Raw genomic sequence first — 21,670 nt, forward strand, 5'->3', positions numbered from 1 at the left:
TAATTACATCATTGTTATTGCATTATTGGGTGACACAATAATTGTATCATTAGATACCGAAAAATATCATGAAACCATGATATATCGCTACAAAATATATCGCAAAACCACAATATATCGCTACACTATATTGCAAAACCATGATATATCGCTACAAAATATATCGCAAAACCACGATATATTGCTACACTATATTGCAAAACCCCGATATATCGCTATAATATATCGCAAAACCACGACATATCGCTACAACATATCGCAAATCTACTAGACTATCATTGAATTTCAGAATTTCTTCTTGTATCTCAAAATCATACTACTTTTTTTTTAATTAACACTTTTTTTGTCTTATGTCTTCCAAACTTTCTAAAATTAGCCACGCGCAGACCTGAACCCTTCGAACTAATTTCATTTATATATAAACAACCTGAAGCAGGAGTCGTTGGGTGTGTCGTTTTTGACATTTCCCTCTTTTCTCTTAGACTCAGCGTACACAGACTGCAGCTGCTTCTCATTACAGGCAGGGCCCTGGTCTTTGGCACGGGGATCTCACAGTGACCTTTAATCCACAAAAGAGCGCCGAGTGGAGGGGCAGCGGCGGCGAGACACGGGGCCGGAGTCTGGTTCAAGCCGCTGCTGAAAGGAGCTACTGTGACTGAGGCGACTGGGTGCTCGGCAAAAGTGCTCCCAGAAGAACTATGTAAATGCATTAGGAACTTACGGCAGCAACTTGGTGCAGGCAGACCGTACAACCTCAATTACCGTTTCCTGCTTTCATACCTGCATATTCCAGCAACCGTACGCTCTCTTGCGGCAATTATGGAACTATGAATCATTTTTTTGCTTTTGTTGCTCTGCATTCCCTACAAAAATAATCTATTTTCTCTTCCAAAAGTATTAATCAGCCACGTTACAAGAACTTTAATAAATACAAATAAATTAGCTGTCTGAGGAAAATTATCTTTCATACTTTACACGTTTAGAAGCAGATAACATCCCCAACACCATACAAAACCAGTGGGCACAAGCCACTCTGCTAAGCCCTCATGTATGGCCATAGATTAGCCTAGCGCTCCAGTGATCTGTGAGATTTAATGGTGGACATTACTGATCTTAGTGAAAGCCTTGTCACACTTTAAATGAAGACTATCACGGCATGTGCATTTATCAGCACGATGACCGGGTCAAGTTGGGACATCCCCGGTATTTCATTCGGCCTTACATGCTGTTTAGATGCAAGGACAGAGCCACAAATTCATATTAGAGCCACAAGCTGTCCTTTAGTTTGTTACTGGACATGACTGGCTGAGCAGCAATCCCGCTAAGCAGATTAACTCTCTAAAAAACGTGGGTTTGGCCAGTAAATCTGCGCTAAACAAAAGCCAGTGCAACTATAATGTCATTCATTAACATGGGAAGAGGATAGGGTTAAGTCTGTGTTTGGGATTTAGTTTCATTCTGACTGAGTCTCTGAAAGGCTTACAGCGATCCCCCGAACACTCTTCTTAAACATTTTACAAGGAAAGGCAAATTGAATTAAGCAGTTGTTTCTATGCTGCAGACAACTGTTCAGCCCTAGTTTACAAATGCTCTACAGCAAGTCAAATATTTTACTTTTGACCCAATTATTTTCTAAGGATTTCCGGAAAGGGAAATTGGTCATGCTGTATACTGTATCTCATTTTGTACAGCCATAGTGGGATCTAAGCTTGGACAGATGGTGAGGTGTTATGGTTATGCCAGGGAACCAAAGTGCCATGTAAAAAAAAAGAAAAAAGCCATTGAAACAGGTTTCCAGACTGACGTAATGAGAACAAGCTCCGCCAAAATAACATACCATCTAGATTATTCATAGTTATTTAGTTTATGCTGGCTATTACTCAATCTTGATGATGAAATGCTTTATATTCTTTGGGAGACAGCCAAATTAATCAAATAAAAAAGACTCACTAGTGACAATCTGACACAGGTTCACAAGACGCATCTAATAAGGGTCAGTAACTAAGGAGAGGATTCAAAACCAAAGCAATCTAATATTATTTTGTACATACCAGCACGGCCAGATTGTGGCATGAACTCTGTAAGCAGTAAGCGAAACAAAAATGTAATCACACAGAGTCCATCCTTTTACTTCCTTTTGCTTATCTTACCTGAGACTTCCTCTTCTTGCGGCTGAGGCTGCCTGTCCAGTCGCTGAAGCGCCTGATTCGGTTCTTGATGGAGTCCTTCTTGTAAAAGCCAAACTCCGGGCCTGTAAGCTCCTGCTGCGGCTGCTCCTGCACCATCCCCTCACTTAACGTATGCGCTTTGGGTCTCCGGCAAGGCAAAGTGTAAGATGAGTACTGATTGGATTCGCCACACTCTTCCTCTAAAGGCACATCTACCACTGACGCGAAGGACGCTCGGTGTGTTCTCTGCTCCACCAGGGGGCACTCTAACTGGGAGGTCAAGTCTCCAGATGTAGGGAAAGTTATTGCGATAGTGGGCTCCCTGTAGAGGTCTGAGATGGACAAAGGAGGTTGCTGGATGAAGGAGTCGAGCTGGTGGATAGGGGAGTTATCGAGAGCCCCATCATCGGATTGGCAAGGCTGCTCAGTTTCACATAGCTCTGTCGCGGGCCCCCATGGCGAGTCATACCATGAGCCGTCGGAGCTAAGAGAACTGCCTTTGCTCGTCCTGGCAGTCGAGGAGGTAGATGCTGGAGGTGGGCCGTTACGAACACTGTTGGGATCCTCAGAGTTGGGAGTAGATGGTGGTTCAAGATTTGGGGAGAACTTAAGGAGTTGAACTGGACCATTTGCGCCGTCCAAGACAAGTGGGTTCCCTGAGGTGTTTGTAAACTCCACCCTGAGACTCCCATCCTTCTTGATGACCACCCTCGGACTACTCTGGTCCCCCTCAGCCTCGATTTCTTCGGCATTTAAGGCACTTCCGTTAAGCTCTGCCCCATACGGATTGTCCTCGTAGTCGTCTGAGAGATAGCGCTTTCGTATCCCGCACGCAGAGGGGCGCTGCCAGCTCGGGCTCCCTCTCTTGGTGACGTAGTCGTAGTGTCGGGTGGAGTAAGGCTGGCGGGTTTTAGGTGGAGAAAGGCAACCGCGACCGGCACACCGCGCTTTGTAGCCAGAGCCCACCGGGGCGCTTTTCCACCAGGAATGAGGAGAGAGGGCGTCGTCTTTGGACAAGCGTGGTTTGAAGGAGTATGGCTTCTGCTTTCCAGGGAGGATGGTGCCTTTGGGGCCCTGGATGCTGTACTGGCTCTCGGAGTTACCCATCACTGCCTAGAAAAGAAACATATTGGTTACGCTGACGGCTTAAATGGCGAGTTTTAAATACGTATTTTTGGTAAATTTTACTAACATAACTAACATAATACCACTCACAATACAAAAATGTTGAAAATAATCACATTTTTATGTCGAACAAGTCACTTTTTTTTTTATTGTGGGCTAAAAACATTACTTTGTTTTTTCATGTTGTCAGGTTGTTGCCAATACACAGCCCTAGCTACCATGCTGGAAAATATATCTATCCACACATAAGGCAGTAAAATGAATGATACAGTATGACATAATGCCAGCTCATCAGGGGCATAAAATTAACCCATTACTCATAAAGCATAACAAACCACCGCTAACTTTACTGTTCCTCTTTCCGAACAGCAGCAGGTCCACATCTTCCATATGTCTCTAAAATAACTGAGACATAAATTATTCCACTGCATCTGGTCATTATACTGGAAGCTAAACTCCATCCCAAATTTACTACATTCTCTCTTTCTTTCTCCAGCAAAGCCAAGTGACATGAGCCGGCTTCATGCGGTTATGGTTGTTATGTGTGACAAAGCTCAGGACAATGCAAAATCACTTCCAGGCGGCTAACAACACACTGTGGATTAGCAACGTGGAGCCATGACCACAAGCTCAAAGAAAAAAAAAATGACAGTGAGGAGGATAGAGAGAGAACAGCTGCCTGGGAGAGACAGGGCTCAGCACTACTGTGTGGGCCATTACACAATGCAGCTATAGCACTCCTACAATGGTTTACGAACTATCACCCAAGTAAATCGAGTACAATGGTGACATTATACGTGCACTGATTACATTTTGTGGCTACAAATATAATTGATTCAAAACATTGCTTCAGTTGCCAATGGTTTTGGGTCTTTGTCAAACTTTGTTGAATCAGCCATCTACTGCCAACGTGTTTGCATTTGTAAACTAATATAAATGTGCATTTTAAATATTCAATGCATTTTTATGTCATGTCATTTTACATCTACCTGATCTCCAAGCCTCCAAAATAGTCTGCCAATATGCGATTTGTCATATATTCCATTCATTTAAATGTTTAATCTATTATGACATGATGCAATGCGAACAATCAATGAACAGACCCATGACGTAAACGCCCAAACGCCTGGATGTTGTGATGTAACACATAATCAACAGAAAAGGAGCACATGTAATTAATCCCTTATATCACTCACCTCACCTGTGGCCTCTTCACAGCTCTTCCTGCCTCATGGCACAAAGTCACGTTCAGTCGTCCGGCTCATCTGAAACACAGGACAGAGAGATCTCGTCTTAGTGCTACGTCCTCGCCACACTGCTCTGTAATCACCTCTGAGTTTGATAACAGGTGCGCCACTTAAAGAGCACGTCTAATCCTCCCTATTTTCCAAAGCACAGTGTCTGGCAAGTGCACATTACGGGCCACTGGCAGACCCAAACACCCATTCAGCCTTTTAAACAATAGCTCAAATGTTCTCAAATGCAATTCAGCCTAAAATCTCAGGGCGTTACAACAGCCTCTTCATTACAGAACAGCGCTGTACAGTATACTGGTGCCACCCTAGTGCAACGTTTCCAACTGCCCTCCTTGAATCATCTTTCCAAACCCAGCATTAGTTGCATTTTTCCGCCTCCACCGCAACTAAATGACGTATGCCCTTTTGATCAAGACAGCGACCGTTATTCGGAGCGCCTTGCTACCCCGGCAGTTTATTTTTAAACCCTTGGAAATACTAGCCTTCTTTTTTTAAACTTGTCAAATTCATCTGGCGCGCAGGCTCCAAAACCAGGACTGGCCCCTGAAGCAGAGAATGGACATCTGTGTTGTTGAACACAACCCACTTACATGCATGTAACCGACACTGTCCGGGGAGTCTTTCAACCAGCGAGCAAAGCGCCGAGGTGCGCACAGTGTGGGTGAGGTTACGTTGTGAACAGCACTACGTCAAAAGCCCTAACCTTTTGGGATTAAGTGATCGGCAGCATTAAGAGTTTATCTCGGTGGCTCGGATGCATCTTGACTCTGAGGTGAGATTGAACAGTACTTGCTGACCAAATGGTTCACGGAAAGGGAATCCAATGCATCAAGGTGGAAGGTGAATAGGGAAAACAAGAGGTGTTTTGTTCAGTGGGAGCAGAAGTAAAAGTACAACTAAAAGAAGCAGTGATTTCTCCCACTCTTATGAGGTTAATAGTTAATCCAATTTAAACCATAGTAAGACAGTGTCCTGCTTAAGGCCCACAGTGGTTAACATACGCAATTTATGTCCTATGCTGTGACAAAACAGGTCAAAAATTATGAATGACTGTAGTTTAGAAAGTGAGAGCATATATCTATTGTGGAAACTTGGCTGCAGACATGGAGGCCCGGGAATGAACTTGATCTTTGTCTATGAGCTGATCAGGGGATTAGCCCAAACACATGTCAGGAAGTGAGAAGAAAAGGAACAACACGGCACAACACCTGAAATACAGACAAATATGCTGCACTAAATGTAGATTATTCTTCCAATTCTACAGATAGCAAAAGAGAATATTGCTTGTAAGCAAAGTATTTCTCGAAGGAAAACTCTTAGAAGGAAGTTGCACACTACACAAGAAGTCGGCATAAAGCTCTCTGTCTAAGTTGTCACACTGACTTCTTTCTTTCAGCGCGACTACTGGCACTTCTGTCGCCAAGTTGATTCAAAATATGAAAAGCTTAGAGGGAAATGCACAAACCTCTACTGCACACACACACATTCGCCGTCTGCTGCCAGTTGAAACAGCTCATTGTGTGAAGCGATTTGGGCGAAACAACAAAACAAGTCTTCCTTTAAGCCATGGCACAAGACCTCTCCTCCCTCTTCCTTTTTCTTGTCCAAAATGGCTTCCTACAGGCCATCTGCTCCCAGGCCAAAAGGACCGTGGTACCATGGCCTTCCATTGCACACCCCCATGACCTGGCATTCTTCACAAGACGCCCCTGAGGTCACACCCATGGAAAGGCTAATGTTTAGTCTGGCGCTCTGTGCACGTCTTTAAAAAGTTTGGTGGAGAAGAACTTCAAGGAAAGACCACACCTTGATGCTGTATAAATACAGGTAGCAGAGGTTTCACAAAAAGTTGCAGAACAGACAAAACAGACCATCTTTAGAACAGAGAAGCCACACACTCTGGTTAAGTAAGTTTAAGGCTTGTCCCTGAGCATAAACATGAGGGAAGACACAATGATTCATGCTTGCACCTTTCATAGTTTGTGAACCCTTTCATTGATAATGGCAAAAAACTAATCTGATTCATTCAAAATCAGAATAGTGGTAACCAGTAAACTTTCACTACTTTTAAAATGTAATAGATAGAAGTAAGAGTGACAAAGTGATCCATCTTCATACGTACAGGTCTATAATTACTTTCTTTAAATTATACTAACAAAATTATCAGTTTGATTAAGCAATAAAAGAAAATCCGATAAACCAGGAAGCCCTGTGACATTTCCTCTGCTGCAGTGTGGCAACAATTGACATTATGAATCAACGAATGACAAATGAATGGGTCAAATAATCAAACCCGAATAAAGTGCCATGAAGGTTTGCACTTGGTGAGTTATTGTGTTATGAAGAGGGAAGTGTGAGCTCATTTGTTATTTGTAGGGGCTGTTAACACACAGCGCGCCGCCTTCCTTCTGTCAAATCACTGCCCATGGGACTGCTCTCTTATCACTCTCCTCTGGCAGCGTGACAATAAGCCTCTTAAAGCAACAGCACACGTTAAACACTGCTGCGATTCAAAATAAGGCTCGAGCCACAAGGACAATTAAAACAGTCCGTAAAGTGAAGCAAAACAATACACTTGGAGCCATGGTTGGGGTCTCTCTCCCACCAAGTTTTGTCATATGAAGCAGATTTAGAGTGTCCCGCGGTTGTTTGCTCATGGGTTGAACTGCATCTATGAATCACAGTGAAAGGCCGTAATAGAGTGCGGTGGATCCAGAAGAAGCCACCGCACATCCATCAAAGTGCTTGTTAAGTGTCTTTTGGACTTTTTCGTTTTATATTTCGAAAGCTCTGAGCCTGGCTCCGGACCAAAAATGACATGGCGAGCCCTCCTGAGAGATTTACACGCAAATGCCAGAGCCATTCCACGGTAATGCCAAGAAAATGAAAGTATTTCCAAGCACTTTTAGACTTTGCAAAGTGTCTTCAAGCTTGAATGAAGTTTGGAGTGTAAACTTAGGGTAGCTTGTAAGAATCACAGCAGGATATAGCATGTGAGATTTGCAGTGATCTTACATGATAGCACCTAAATAAATGAAAAGGCCTCTGATATTTCCTTGACAAAGTTTTGTTTCTACACACTCAAAATCTTTGACTTTTCAAAAATAAAAATACATATATTCCAACTTATTCCTGCCTCTGTCTCCATAACAATACGCCATTCTACTCTGTTGTTTACCCGACTTCACAGTGGACATCAATACAGAGTAAGGCTAAAAAGTCTATGAATGCAACACCTGTCAATACCAAACACAATGTCTCCTCTATATGCCAGTTGCCTGTTAAACAACACAAACAAAGCACGTCTAGATAAAACAGCATGACATCTCTTACCTCTGTGGCCTAGCTTTAATCTCCGGGCTCTGTGTACGACGGCTACACAACTCGGAAAGTAGATTCTCCCGGTCTCTATAGCCCTCCTCCTGTGTGAACTCTTAACGCCACACGCGCACTCTGATCTGAGTATTCTGACTCATGCACACACACCCCAGACACTTTGGAAGACACGTGGAAACTCCCTCCCAGCTTCGCAAGCAGCTCTGCGAATCACGGCCCTCCTGGGGTAACCCACGGCAACGGGGAGGGAGGGAGAGAGGGAGGGAGGGGGGAAAAAAGTTCTGGACAGAAGACGACGGAGATGCTTGTTTGGAGTTGTATTTTCCGAGGATGCCGGGACCGGTTTTCCACAGCAGTTAGGAAAGGAGTGTTAAGAAAGTGCAAAGCAGGCTCTGAAGGGAGGGCGCTTTGGGAGGGAATGAGTAGAGCCCTTGTCTGACCCTGAATACCACAATTACCCCAAGAGGAGGCCAGCGAGGTAGCGGGACTAGGAGTGTATATATGTTGAAGGGAACTGGTGGACTGATGACTAAGTGTATGCCAAAGAATGACTAGGGAAAAGTTGGTAAGCTAGAGGAAGTTACAGAAGGGGAATAAAATGAGCAACAAGCCTAAACTGTTTGGAAGTTATAATGTCTGGAAAGTCCAGTTGAAGTACTATGAGTGACAGTGTTGTGCCTTATTCCAGAGGGTGAAGACCGCCGTCGTCTCTAAAGCACATGCACGTATTCATTTGTCCAAACGTCGCATAACTGTGGTCGCCAACTCAAACTGGACCCATTCACGAAGCCGCAGCAAATCTTCATGAAGCACTGCCGTAGAGGAATGTGACCATGGACTTAGTGTGCAATGCATGTGTATACAACAACATTTTGGAGACATTTTAGAAAAGGTTTTTGAACACTCAACCTTAATCAGAAACTGCTTTCAGCTTGTAGTTCTTAAAGACATACAAACAAAATTCTTACTATATACTGTAACGTTTCTGTAGCTCAAGTTCTCTGGTAACAAAGAGATCTTGTACCTAACTTCAGGATGAAGAAACACTCCTGGTTATGAGAGTAGATGAAATGACTTGATTGATCTCACAGTGGAGGAATTCAGGAGTCATCGTATTTTACTAACCATCATTTAATACCTCTCAAAATCCCGATTTGAAAGGTTATAATTGGCATATCGCTAAGAATGCAATTATTTAGGCAGTACAAGATAATGCATATGAGGTCTTGTTATGTATGGAACATGCAAACCTTGTAGTTATATATAGCTAGTTATATATATAGATATGCTCCTCCGACCTCTACAAAGATTGCCATTTTCTCTCTTTTCTCTCTTTCTCTCGTGTGGCGGAACTTGTCAAAATTGAAAACATGACACCTACCATTTGCAATAACCCCATCTCCACAAACGCATGTGCTTCTGAATGCGCTTTGTCAATGTCACGGCCCCACGAGCAGCTGTGGAATAGTCCTCCATCAACCTGCTGCTTGACATTAGACGCGTCAGCATCGAAGACACAATATTAGGGCTCAACAACATTGTTGACCGCACAATGGTCCCCGCGGACAAGTCTAGGCTGCTCTCAAAGCCCTTTGTTCGGCTCTGGATGGCGGTAGCTAAAAGGTTAGTCAACAGCACGCCGGGAAGAAAAGGGAAAGAGGCGCCAAGAAAGAAAGAGAAACTATAGGGAGCTAAGGAGTCCGCAGTGTTGCATATTCATACACAGAGCAGGTGCAGCGGCTAATGCCAGGCAGTCAAATGATATGACCCTTCATTAAGATCAATTAGGGACTAAATTGGATCTCACAAGCCGAGAAAATCACCCAGTTGTGTTAATATATTATGCTTGTTTTTAAAGAGGAAGAAAAGAAGGAAATGATTGAACCCTTTTCATCCCTTCACTGACTCCTAGTGGCCTAATGTTGTATCATCAATCATATCTGCAACAGCCAACAATAGAAAGGCATTGCAAATCTCTACATTGCTAAAAATAACTGATATCTTTGCCACTGTATACTGCATGTGCTTTCCTTTTGTCTGTAATCCTATGAGCCTCTGCCTGTATTGGACATACAGACACACAAAGCCAGACTTGAGACAGAGTACGACAGTGTGATGTGGCAGGTTAGAGGGTTTATCTGCAGATTTGCCTCTGGCTCAGCCTTTAACACAGTGCTGCTGAAATAGAGCTCTCAGATGACCCGATGGCCTTTCTGCTTCACTCCAGCAACAATGGCATCAGGACAACGCCAGCATCGGTCAAGAGAATATGTACTCAACAGGTTCACCAGCAGACCATAACTTTACATGATACACATTCTAGTAGTGTAGTATGTACTAACAAGATGCAAACTGTAAAGGTAAGTGGTAGACCTGCACAGTTAAAATTGCAGTTTGAAATGAGTAAATCGCAAAGGGCACTTAAATAAAAACTTGCCAACATAGAATATGTTGCTGTGCCTGCTTCGTAGCAATCTATTTCAGAGGACTATAAGAATGTGGAGTAGTTCACTTTTTCATGCAAAAGATGGATCGAGCACAATTAATTTGGACAGACAACTACAGCTATCTCTCCTTGATGAAAAACTAGACAAAGCGAAAGTGACAAATGATGCGGAGAGAAAGGGGAAGCCATGGGGAGAAAGTTATGGCAGTACTGTTTGATTTTGCGGCATGATAAAAGAACTAGCTTGACGCCGCCGCACGCTGGGGCCTGCTCTCATCAACTATTTGAGAATGAGAAATATCTTCTGGTCAAAACGGCACTAATTACGCCTAATTGCGCCGTCTTTGCAATAGAAATATCAGGGGGGAACTCGAGTAATGGAGGAAATGGGAGTCGCCGCTTGGTGGAATTCAGTTAAGCTGGGATGTTTTAACTAAGGTCAAAGTTCAGCTCTTTTGTTTAGTGCTGGCTTATCCTCCCTGAAGAATCCGATGTCCAACAACTAGTCTTCAATCTCGTGTGGCTTTTTGCGGTTGTCTCACCCACCAGATGTTGTCCGGACGATTCCATTACCTGCAGTGAAATCTCTATTTACAGCCATTGTTCTACGCTAGTGTCTCCATTTTTTGACAAATTGCAACCACATGTGACGGACTAGACGAAGCAGAGCATTTGAAGTTTGCTAGAATGTGTCAGGCGCCCTACAGTAAGAGGAAGGGTGACTTTTGTTTGAAGCACAACGGGACCATTCTAGGCTATCCCCAAGGGGCACTGGGGGTCTTCCTGTTGTTCTGTGGCTGTAGATTTACATGGGAAAGACACGGGGTGGAGGGAGGCAAAGAAGGAAAAACAAATGACGGATGCAGGCCCGTGTTAAGGCGAACAGCTGGAAGCATGCAGGTGCAAATATGCGCTTCATAAACCAGTGAATGAAGAAGCGTAATGAACAGAGAAGTGACGCTCAAACCCGTGAAGGACAGACAGGGAGTGAGCAGCATGTGAACTTTCAACCCGACGGATTCCTCTGGATGGTGTGAAGGAGTCAAATTGTGCAACAGAGATAACATCTGCGCTCCAGAAGTCAAACTTATTTCTAAACAACTTTATTAAATGTATTATATCATATTTCATTCAATTTGGCAACAATTAGTTATTAAAGCAGCCACTGCAGGTGTCAAAGCATGTTACAGTTTTTTACTCATTAATTGTCCGTGACAGTAAAAACTACGCTGACAAAAAAAGACAAAGGGAGAGAGGGATATTGTACATCCAAATACACAATGGAGATTTTTTTTTTCACTCAAACTTGGCTGTGAATACAGTTAAAGTGGCGCTAGCCCGCTAGCCTGTTAGCTCCTTCTGTGATTCCATTGGTGTGTATTGGTGCCTCCGACCTGGTGCAGGGAAAGCTGCAAGTGTGGTTTTCTGACCAGAGACACCAGGGGGAGATGAAAGACCCCCCAATCATCCCATCAACACTTGTGAAACCCCCAGAGGGACTACGAAAAGGATTTATTAAGGTAAACAAGTTACTTATGTAAGAGACAAGTACACTCTCTCTCTCTTATCAAAATTAAGAAAGGTTTTCAAGAATACATTTTGTAATAATCAATAGCACATGACTGTACCACAAAAACAAGCCTGAACAAAACTTTTACAGGTCAGTTTGTTTTGCATGTAGTCAAAGATAAACAAGCTGAGGGGGTGCGGCAGTAAAAGTAACATCTGACACTTTGCATCAGGCCAACGTGAGGGACAGGTCAGATAAGGAAGGCTGCAGGGTGAGCTCACACCCAGCCCTGCCCAGGAAGAGACTTCCCCTGGTCAGAGAACGCTCTCATTATCTCCACAGGAGATAACAGAGACAAGAGCGCCTTTGAGGGACTGAACAGGGACAGGTGGGAATTTTACCTGAAGCAAAATCAATGAAGTTGAGGCGGCAGTGGAACCAATGTGGGTCCTGGTCTGGGCACTGTCTAAAACTAGCAAGACAGGACAACAATCTCCAAATTGTTTTTTACTTTGAAAGTGGCTTCATCCACTTTTTAGATTTCGCCTGAATAGTTTTTCGTGCCCTTTCCATTCCACTCGATAAAGTGTCACACAGCACAATGCTCCAGTGATTAATATGCCCACTCACTCATTACCGCCCAGGCCCGATGCCCACTGCTGCAGTCAGGTGAGGCGGACACACTCCCGTCTCCCGGAGGTGATCCATCAGCCATCATTGACCATCGCCATGGAATCAGTCACACGGAGGCAGCTGTAGAGGTCAGCGCACTCAAAGGGACGAAACAATGAGGTGCATAGGGGATTTGGGCAGCTCTGACACACGCGTGCACTGTAATTGAATAGAGAAGACGCACGTGTGGCTTCAATCACTGGATACATCGGGGAGGGAGATCTATTGACGCTGCCGCACAAATCAATTCAGTGGTTGCTTAGAGAAAGGACAAAGCGTACAGAAAGAAATGGGCCCAGACGTGAAGCGTGAATAAAAGCAACATGCGGCGGCTGAATGCGGTTTTATTTAGGGTACAGGGCAAACAAGCATGGCCTGGCTTTGTCCCAGTGCACACAAAACAAGACACACACCTGCTAATGGGGAAATGCTGCAGGAAAAACAGTCATACTTTTAGATGTTTTTGCCTAACCATTTTATAACTGTTAGTCAAAGATGTTATTGCCATTATTTCCATATAATAGGGTATCATAGAAATAGAGAGAGCATAAACCTAGCCAAGCCTGTAGCTGTTATGCAAATTTTCTTATGCAAATTTCTATTCCAAACAACTCAACAAAAAAACATTTATTGACATTATGCTACATTTGGTGGCTGATGCTGACTCTACCATAGACAATATATGGCACCAATCTTTATATCACAGTCAATACTATGCTCCCATCGTCATTCGTCACTGCCATGCCCTAATCCCAGTGTGCATTCTTGAGGAGGCCTGACGCCAGAAGGAGTTTGGTCTCTGCTTCCCTCTCCCACAGTGAGGACAACCCCTCTCATGGCTCATAGCCAGCTCTAAACCTGCAACAATGTTGAAAAGTTTCATTTTGAATCGTGCTGGCACGCTGCGGACAGGTTGGATCTAATGGATATGGTAATTCAAATACACGTCCCCATGCCAGTGCACCCATATGCTCATGGTAAACTCCAGCTGGCATCTCTGTATCTTTTATGGACAATTAAAGCACTCGGACCACACTGCAGCTAGGCTAAACAAAGGGTGAATTATTCCAGATGGGTAAGATTAGATTTACAGAGACTGTCTTTGTAAATGACGGCCTTAGCTTTGCATTTGTAGACTATTTGAACCACAGTGATCTGCCAGTGCCATGACACAGCGAGAGGTGAAAGCTGAGATGATGCAGGTTAAGGGGAAGGACAAGTCCAGGCCTGCCTATATGGTGGGTTTGTCAGGGCCAAGTTTGGGACAATAATAGAAGCTAACCATTAGCAGCTATTACCTGAGGCAATTACCCCAAACATAAAGCCTGTGGTTTACTCAAATGCCAGATGTCATATGCGGCTGAACTGGATATTAGGGAGAAGCATTGTATAGACACATTAAGGACCAAGTGGACAGCAGTTGCTCTCTTTGTCTTCGTCATTCTATGATATGGTTGAGTGCTGGATTTCATTCAATCATTCCAACTCACATTTAATCTACTCTGGTAATTGAGATACCTGTTTGTCTACAAGCCCCTGTTTGCAAAGGTGGCTATCAACAGCCTTTGATGAGAAATAGAGGCTTACCGCTCTGCCAAATCATTGCTGTCTTTGATGTTGATCAACCCAATTTTCAGCTTAATTTGGACACATCACACTTAGGTCTTGCCTCAAAACACCTAAACAAAAGCCCTTAAGAAGCAACGCTAAAGCAAGACTCAGGATTATCCCATGTGAAGAATGTCAGATTAACTCACTTTAATAAACGATCACTGCCGAGGATTGGCCTTTCGTTCCCACAGCCGTCCCGAATCACATTACGAATGCATTACACGAGCTGGTATGCAATTGCTCCTCTGTTCAAAATGAAAATGAATGTGATGATTGGGCTGATATGCTTAAATATTTCGAGCATGGTGAGAGAAGTGTGCGTCGCGGGGCAGAGTAGAGCCGACTGTTGCACTGGCTGGAGATGGAGGATAAAGCAGGGGTTGTCAGCGGCATCAGGCCTGGACCTACATTAGAGCCATGTAAACACAAGACAGCAGTGTGGACTCGGGCTAAACCATCCATCAAGTAGTGGCCACCATGTATGCACAGTCCGAGCTTATGTTTTGGGGCATACCAGTTTAGCTAAAGGAATTATTCCAAAAGTAGAGTAGAGTAAAATATAGTTATTTACTATAACTACAATGTACACCAACTACAACTTGTGGAGATCTTTTTCAGCATTTGTCAACAGCTTTTGCCAAGATGACTGTTGATATCTTGTTTTTCTTTTGACCTTAAAAAAAAAAAAAAATACCAGACTATATATAACGCTCCAGATCACCATACTATTACCACTCATACAGAAGTACTTCAGAGAAAACAACAAGACACAAAGCAATATGTCAACTCTCAGTGATCAAAGCACTTAAAATCCCAACACAATCAAAAGAAAGAAGGAAATTTTATTGCAATTCTGTCTTCGCGGAAACCACGAACAGAATTACTCTAACAATCAAACAACTGATTTCCCTGCAGTAGCTTGAAGCCACGGTCAAGTTCGTGGTAACACACAGTATCAAGCACAGATAGGGAGTGAAGAAATGTGAGCTGCACTGTCTACTCAGCATCCTCCGAGCTTCAGTGATGGCTGAGACAGCTGGTGAGGAGCCAGGAGAACACACACACACGCACTCCAGCCACTAGTGCTGCGTGTCTGCCTGAAAAGGTAATAAATATGTGCAAGCACACTGTATAAGAAGCAGCTATATGAGCAGATCTGGCATTGACATGATACAATACAGTGTGCAATATGAGTGGATTGTGTCTATGCATTGGTTAAAATAGCAAATATGTCAGAAAGTGTGATTGTATTTGAATTGAGAAGGCAACTTGGACTATCGCACTGAAGAAATCGAGGGCTGTAGTTGCAAACTGAAATGCATGCCATTCTTGGATGAGTTTTATATTTCAGTCTTCTCTCAATTTCTCATAGAAACACAAACGAATTTTACAGCAACTGCATTACTTGTCCGCAAAATCGCAGGCAGTTAGATATTTACAGCCTATATTTTTCAATCCTAGATACCAATTAATTTGATATCATCATGTCAGCCAGTAAAACAATCAGAAGTGACAATTTAATTATAGAAAATGTGCGTGACTATGCACGGAAATAAAGCCACAACAATAGGGAATACAGACAGGGGAGTGTAAAACAGGTCCAACAACAAGACACCTACACCTACAGCAGGTATGCATTCACACGCAAATCTGAGTTTAAATGTTTTTCTGTCTGAACTGAGTGTCTGAGAAAGCGACCTCTGACCTACTTCTGCCCTGGAAGTGTGTCATATCATTCATACTGTTGCACAGCGAGCGGTGTCGATATCAAGTCATTGAAATTGATGCGGAAGCAAACTTCAGTGAATGCAGAGACGTCCAGGATGTCCAGTAAAGTGAAGCTACCATGCGTTTCTGTCTGAGGCTGTGCTAGCTCAGGCAGATGGAAGACCACACCGAGTTTGCAATGTATTGTGTCCTCTTGTGATATGAATATTGCATCACCGATTGTTGCGATAATAATAATTTGGCGATATCGTACTGCCATATATCGCAATTATTAAGACAACCCAGTATGACATGTTTGGAATGAGGCAAATACTATATAAAAGCCTGACAAGTCTCAATTAGGCCTGAATCTAAAAATCTAAAAACCTTAACTATTTGGACAAAAAAAGGAAACAATATTGCGATGTTGACATTGTCCAAGGCACTTGGATTATTGTTCAAATTGAGCTAATAAACCTCACTCTAAATAGGCCAAATGGCTTTAGAAAGATTAGTTTTCAGTTGAACTCTCACAAGAAAATTAGCTGGCAACCTTCACTGACCCGTAATCCCCTGCAGGTGCTCCACAAAGCACCCCTAAGCAGCGGCGTGTTTGTCCGGGGAAAGCTAAATAAACGGCACAACAACGGGTGCACATGAAACACCTAAACTGGTTTCTCCAGTCGGGCGGACGCATTTTCACGTGAGCTTTATCTGCAGCCTCTGAAAAGCCATCGACAAATCTCTTGCAAAACAAACTTCTTTTGTGCGCACGGTTCAAAGCGCTTTCAAGGAGGAATGTGGTTTATAGAGGTTGATAACACCGAATAAGCGGGCCAAAGAAAGCGGGCACTGCATGGCACGAGGGGCGCGGCGTGGCTAGGCTAAGCGCTAGCAGCTGTGCCACATGTGCAACGCTTTCCAACCAACATGATTCAATTAAGACCCCTGCCAAACTCATTATTATCTCGTCCGCATACGGAGGCTCCAGAATGTCAAAGAGAGATCCACAAGTTATTATGTATTCGCCACGGATAGCGGCCCGCAAAGAGACATCAACACCGCTCTGCAAACTCAGCAGCTTTGTCAATCACGCTGGCATCTTGTACGAAGTTCTAAAAAAGCTACAACCGCTGTTAATTTTGATTCTGTAAAGTAAATTCCTCGACAAATTGAGTTAGGGCCGATGTGTGCAGATGTGACAGCCAGGACATGGGGACAGAGAAATCGGCAGACAGATGCTTGGAGCAGCAGGGGCCAACAGAGGTCAGGCCACTCCATTGTGAGAGCACAAGGGTGGCGTTTATTCACGGTCTTCTAAGGCTGGGGTGGTGGAGGGCTTATACGGGGAAACTGGTGGATGCTTAACCCCTCAGTAGAATAGCTGACTACTCAAAAAACTGCTCACTGTAGAAATCCAGGAGACAGAAACTCGTCCACCCACATGTGCACTGAGAGGAGAGGCACAGGAGGGAAGGTAGATATGCTGCATCTTAATTTTTGTTTTTAGAAGCAATAGTCTGTGAAAACATTTCTGCATATCATTACTGAGCATATTGATTTTGTTTGTCACATTGCAGTTGCTCGGTTCACATCATCGAATGGGGCGAAAAGAAGTAAAAGAATTTTGACCATTTGACATTGAATTGCTAAAATTAACTTGCATAAAACGTGTAAATTAGGGCTCCAGGTAATTGCAGTCAAATTGCAAGTTTTGTAGTTGCAATTGTTAAAGTACAAAGGACTGCCACTTGAATTCTTCATGTTCATACAGTATTCAGGTCTTCTCTCCAATGTTACAGCTTCAGACATGATCTAAAATGTACAGTGAACTCAGTTTTCACATTCATCAAAATTGCAATACTAGGAAATGGAATTATGTATTTGTTTTCCCCAAAACATTATGCAGCTCCTCACAATTTTCCGCCCCGCCCACTTTTGCCTCTTTTTGCTTTGTCTCGGCACTTCCGTTGTCTTCTCCGGTCAAACGCGAAGCCCATTCACTTAAATATATAACGAGGGAAAATGATATTTAGCAGATTGATTTGTGTAAAATGTCCAATGTTCATTTGCACCAACAAGTCAACACTGCACCGTTTCTCTGTGCCGCCTAAAAGGAGAAAAGGAGCGGGCACAATTTATGATGGCACTTACGTGAACTTCCAGAATAAGGTGAATATGATTGCAGTCCACAGGTTATGTATCATGTAATAGGACATCCCACTACTCAATTAATACCAAACAACAAATGCAAAATTAAACATGATCCATTCCACTTTACTAAAAAAAGAGGAAGAAAAAAAGCAATTATAAAATAAACAAAACAAAAAAAGTTGCAGAATTGAATTGGGTGCCTCATCAGTCTGCGAAAGTGTTTCGTCTCATAACACAAAGTGGAAGCTCTCTAGCCCAGTCTGCTGTATACAAAAACATATTGAATTTTGCGTCTGGCTCCGACATCTCGACGCTCACCAGAGAATATTGCATTTCCCTGCAGAAGCCTTCACATTAGCCACGACGATGCAGCCTAGACGCTGGCAAAGAATCGGAAAGAATGAGCGCGGTCTTCCAGCTTGTTAAAATACTTTCAGGCTTCGAAAAAAAAAATCCCTGTGGCAGTGTGTGATAGCATGATTAGCTCAGACCAGCAAGAGCGTCTGGAACACCCCCTTAGATGCACAAATCATTCTCATCATTTCACAACGATGCCCACTAGCTAATGACCCGTTTACTCCCGGGCCAGACCTGAAGGCCAATTAAACATGGTGCCAAACGGAAAACAAAGAGGGCGCTGAGAACATTGTATAATTTCATAATCGCATTACATCTACAATAATAAAACGATGAATCACAGCATAAGAGAAACCGTAAAACCAGAAATGATTCATAAAGCTAATGACATGGCTGTGACTTGAACTGTATCAGCACTTACCAAAGTGTTAGGAAAAGCCAAATTGCTAGTATTTCTCTGCAATGTTATTGCATTTCTCTGCAATGTTATCATGTTATTATTAGCTCAGACTAGCGTGCCAAAATGAATACTGTAAAATATCATTATTTTTATTATAAAACAGGCCACCGCAAGTTTCCAATGGAGGCGATTTGTCCACGCGAGCTGACCACAGGGCTGCCTGCTGGAAACTGGGGAAATTGGCCTATAATGTGGGCGAGGAAAAGAGCCTAAAGATACAAATTATTTTCTATAAATGGTCAAGAAAACTGTGCAACTATTTGGGTGATTATTTAAAATGACCTGCACTGTCAGTTAAGTTTAAGTTTGAAGGTTTTGTCAACAATATGAGAGTTTGAAGTGTTGCCTATGAGCCGACCAAAGGAATGGCAGTAGCTCAGTAACATTTGGTGAAGTGTTCCCCTTACTGATCCAATCAATCCCGGCTCCTGATGGTGACGCTGTTGTGTCTTTGGGCAAGACACTTAACCCACCTTGTCTCCAGTGTCTGTGTACACTGGTGTGTGACTGAGTGAAGGGTTCCTTGAAATATAATGTAAATGTGCATTTACCACCCATAGGTCTACAATTGTCATCTAGCAAATTATCTTCTACCGTATTTTCCGGACTATAAGTTGCACTTTTTTTCATAGTTTGGCAGGAGGTGCGACTTATACTCAAGTGCGACTTATATATCAAAACATATAATTTCACAAGAGTATTTTCATAGTCACTTGAGTAGAATACTTAAAAAAGGGTAATCGAGCAGCAGAAAGAAAGTTTGGAGTAAATGAGAAACTTGTGAGGGACTGACGAAAAGTGGAGGTTACTCTTACTGCAATGAAGAAAACAAAAAAGCTGATCACGGGCCATGCGCAAGAGCTAGAGGAACGAGTGCGCAAATGGTGCGACTTATATATGTTTTTATCTTCTTCATTCTGCATTTTTTGTCTGGTGTGACTTATACTCTGTCTGGACTGGAGTGTCCGAAAAATATGGTAATCTTTTCAAGGTGGTGTGGGGGCGGGGGCTCAGTAAATTGTTGTAGTTGAGAGTCAATTTCACCACTCTGGGGCCGGCACAGTGCGCCGCATACAGAGGTAGCCAAGCTTTAACCCCTTGGATATCTATCTGCCCACCAGAAGTGGCTCAGTTACATTTACTATTTTATTGTTTTCCAGAGTATGACAAAATCACAAAACTGGGGTGGAGCTACAGTGATTACGTCTATAATTTTATTATTCCCGAAAGCGTCAGAGAGAAACAGTGTAATAACTCTTTGTACGAGTGCCACAGAGTCAAATGGCATATTAGTCATGAGTCAGGGCGGATCACTGCTGAGCAACACTAGTGTGAAGAGATCGCAGCCTGGGGGAATCATTTTATATGAATGACTTCACTGCTCCCAGCTTCACACTCAATCCTGTCACACCGAGGACACCAGAGCAAGTGGATTTGGAAAAGTTCAGCACTCGAAAAAAGTGTCTCTCCTACATTGATGTGCTGGTAAAATATTCTTATGGAAAGATCAAAGGGAGAAACTTATCCCTTACCCAGACCAACAGCTCCTCCAATAAGCGGATGATGACAAATCTGAGCGCAAGGCATGATATACAGTTGCAATAAAGCTAGCCAATATTTCTGATAAAACGGTAAATTGAGAGTTATCATATGAGATAATAAGAGCTAAATGTAATTATAAGTGTTCCTATGGGGGTAAACAATTATATATTAAGAAGAAGAATATAGTGAAGCTTAGAAAAACTATGTTATTCAACTAACAGAGATGGCATTTAAGATTACGAGGACACTAGATGAATCCCAATTTTACAACATTCTACACAGTGGCATACTTGCACAGTGATGTCTCATTGGCTTACCCCAGTTGTTTTACACACAGGATACACGCTCTTATATTAGTGACTCACTCATTCCACTTCCACCAAACAGCGCCAGACTAAACTCTACACACTGTGCTCTCACACAGCGGCCCGTGCAGGTTATCCCATCTGGGGTAGCCAACAATGGTCTTCTTCAACGGGGTGAACCACCAAGGAAGAGTGAAGAGTGAAATGACCCGTACTGGCTAGTGCAGCTACTAGTCTGGGAAAAGGCGAAAGGCGAGATGGAACACAGGAGCAGAGATTTGACAAAGGACAAGTCCCAGGATGAAATATAGTACTTACTGGGGGCACATGCACGTCTGGTTCTGCTTCTTTGGCAGGCATGGTTTAAAGCTGCATGTGCTTGCCATTTCAGGCCGTGAAGACCAGAGAGTTGTTTGTCATTTCTAGCTCTCACAATACTGCTTGCGCATCCCAAAAACAGAAATTAAATCAGGAACCAACAGGGACTTTTCCTTTGGGCAAAAAACAAAGTTGCCATTTGATTCCGTCCTTCACTGAAAGTCTAATGGGTTCATACATTTGACGGTGCCTTCATAGTGTAGGTTGTCATGGTTGGAATTCATTATTGATTTGGTGACATAACATTAGTATAACTCTTAAATCTGTCAGATACCGGTAAGTACTAGTACTGTTATTCACTTCAGATACACTTTATAATGCTGGCAGCAACAGCAGCCAAAAAGTGTAAGACTTTAAAGACCATTAACCCCTCCAGCCAGAAACAATGAACATCATCTTGGAGCCAACTGGAGGAAATTATGCCGAAGGGAAACAAATTGACAAATAAGGTTACTAGACTTTAATATACAGCCTTATTTGCATAAAACAAGAACTGTTGGAGTGTTTTACGAATAAAGTATTTATTGGAGCCAGGTGGACTCAGCTTGGACACTCTGAAGTGAAGGGGCATTAAAATTACATGATAGTACGCAAAAACCCAGCCAACAAGAATTGGCCTCAACAAGAATTCAGCCTCTTCTAT

The 21,670-nt window shown here is 43.1% G+C and overlaps 1 protein-coding gene across 3 annotated transcripts in view; it reads right to left on the reverse strand.

Moving 5' to 3' along the window:
• The window catches only part of tiam2a (TIAM Rac1 associated GEF 2a), an 84,497-nt gene that overhangs the window by 43,553 nt on the left and 19,274 nt on the right, over nucleotides 1–21,670 (reverse strand). For 2 of the 3 annotated variants that reach the window (XM_079573982.1, XM_079573984.1), the window contains exons 2-3: nucleotides 4,490–4,558; nucleotides 2,151–3,281 (exon numbers count right to left, since the gene is read on the reverse strand). In XM_079573982.1, coding sequence (XP_079430108.1) covers nucleotides 2,151–3,275 — 1,125 coding nt within the window. In that variant the 5' untranslated portion in view covers nucleotides 3,276–3,281; nucleotides 4,490–4,558. Of the gene's footprint in view, nucleotides 1–2,150; nucleotides 3,282–4,489; nucleotides 4,559–7,882; nucleotides 8,090–21,670 lie in introns of those variants that run through there. The other variant, XM_079573983.1, reaches the window with a different exon arrangement.

The sequence above is a fragment of the Gobius niger genome (genome assembly GCF_951799975.1).
Source record: "Gobius niger genome assembly, chromosome: 16".
Taxonomy (NCBI): Eukaryota; Metazoa; Chordata; class Actinopteri; order Gobiiformes; family Gobiidae; genus Gobius; species Gobius niger.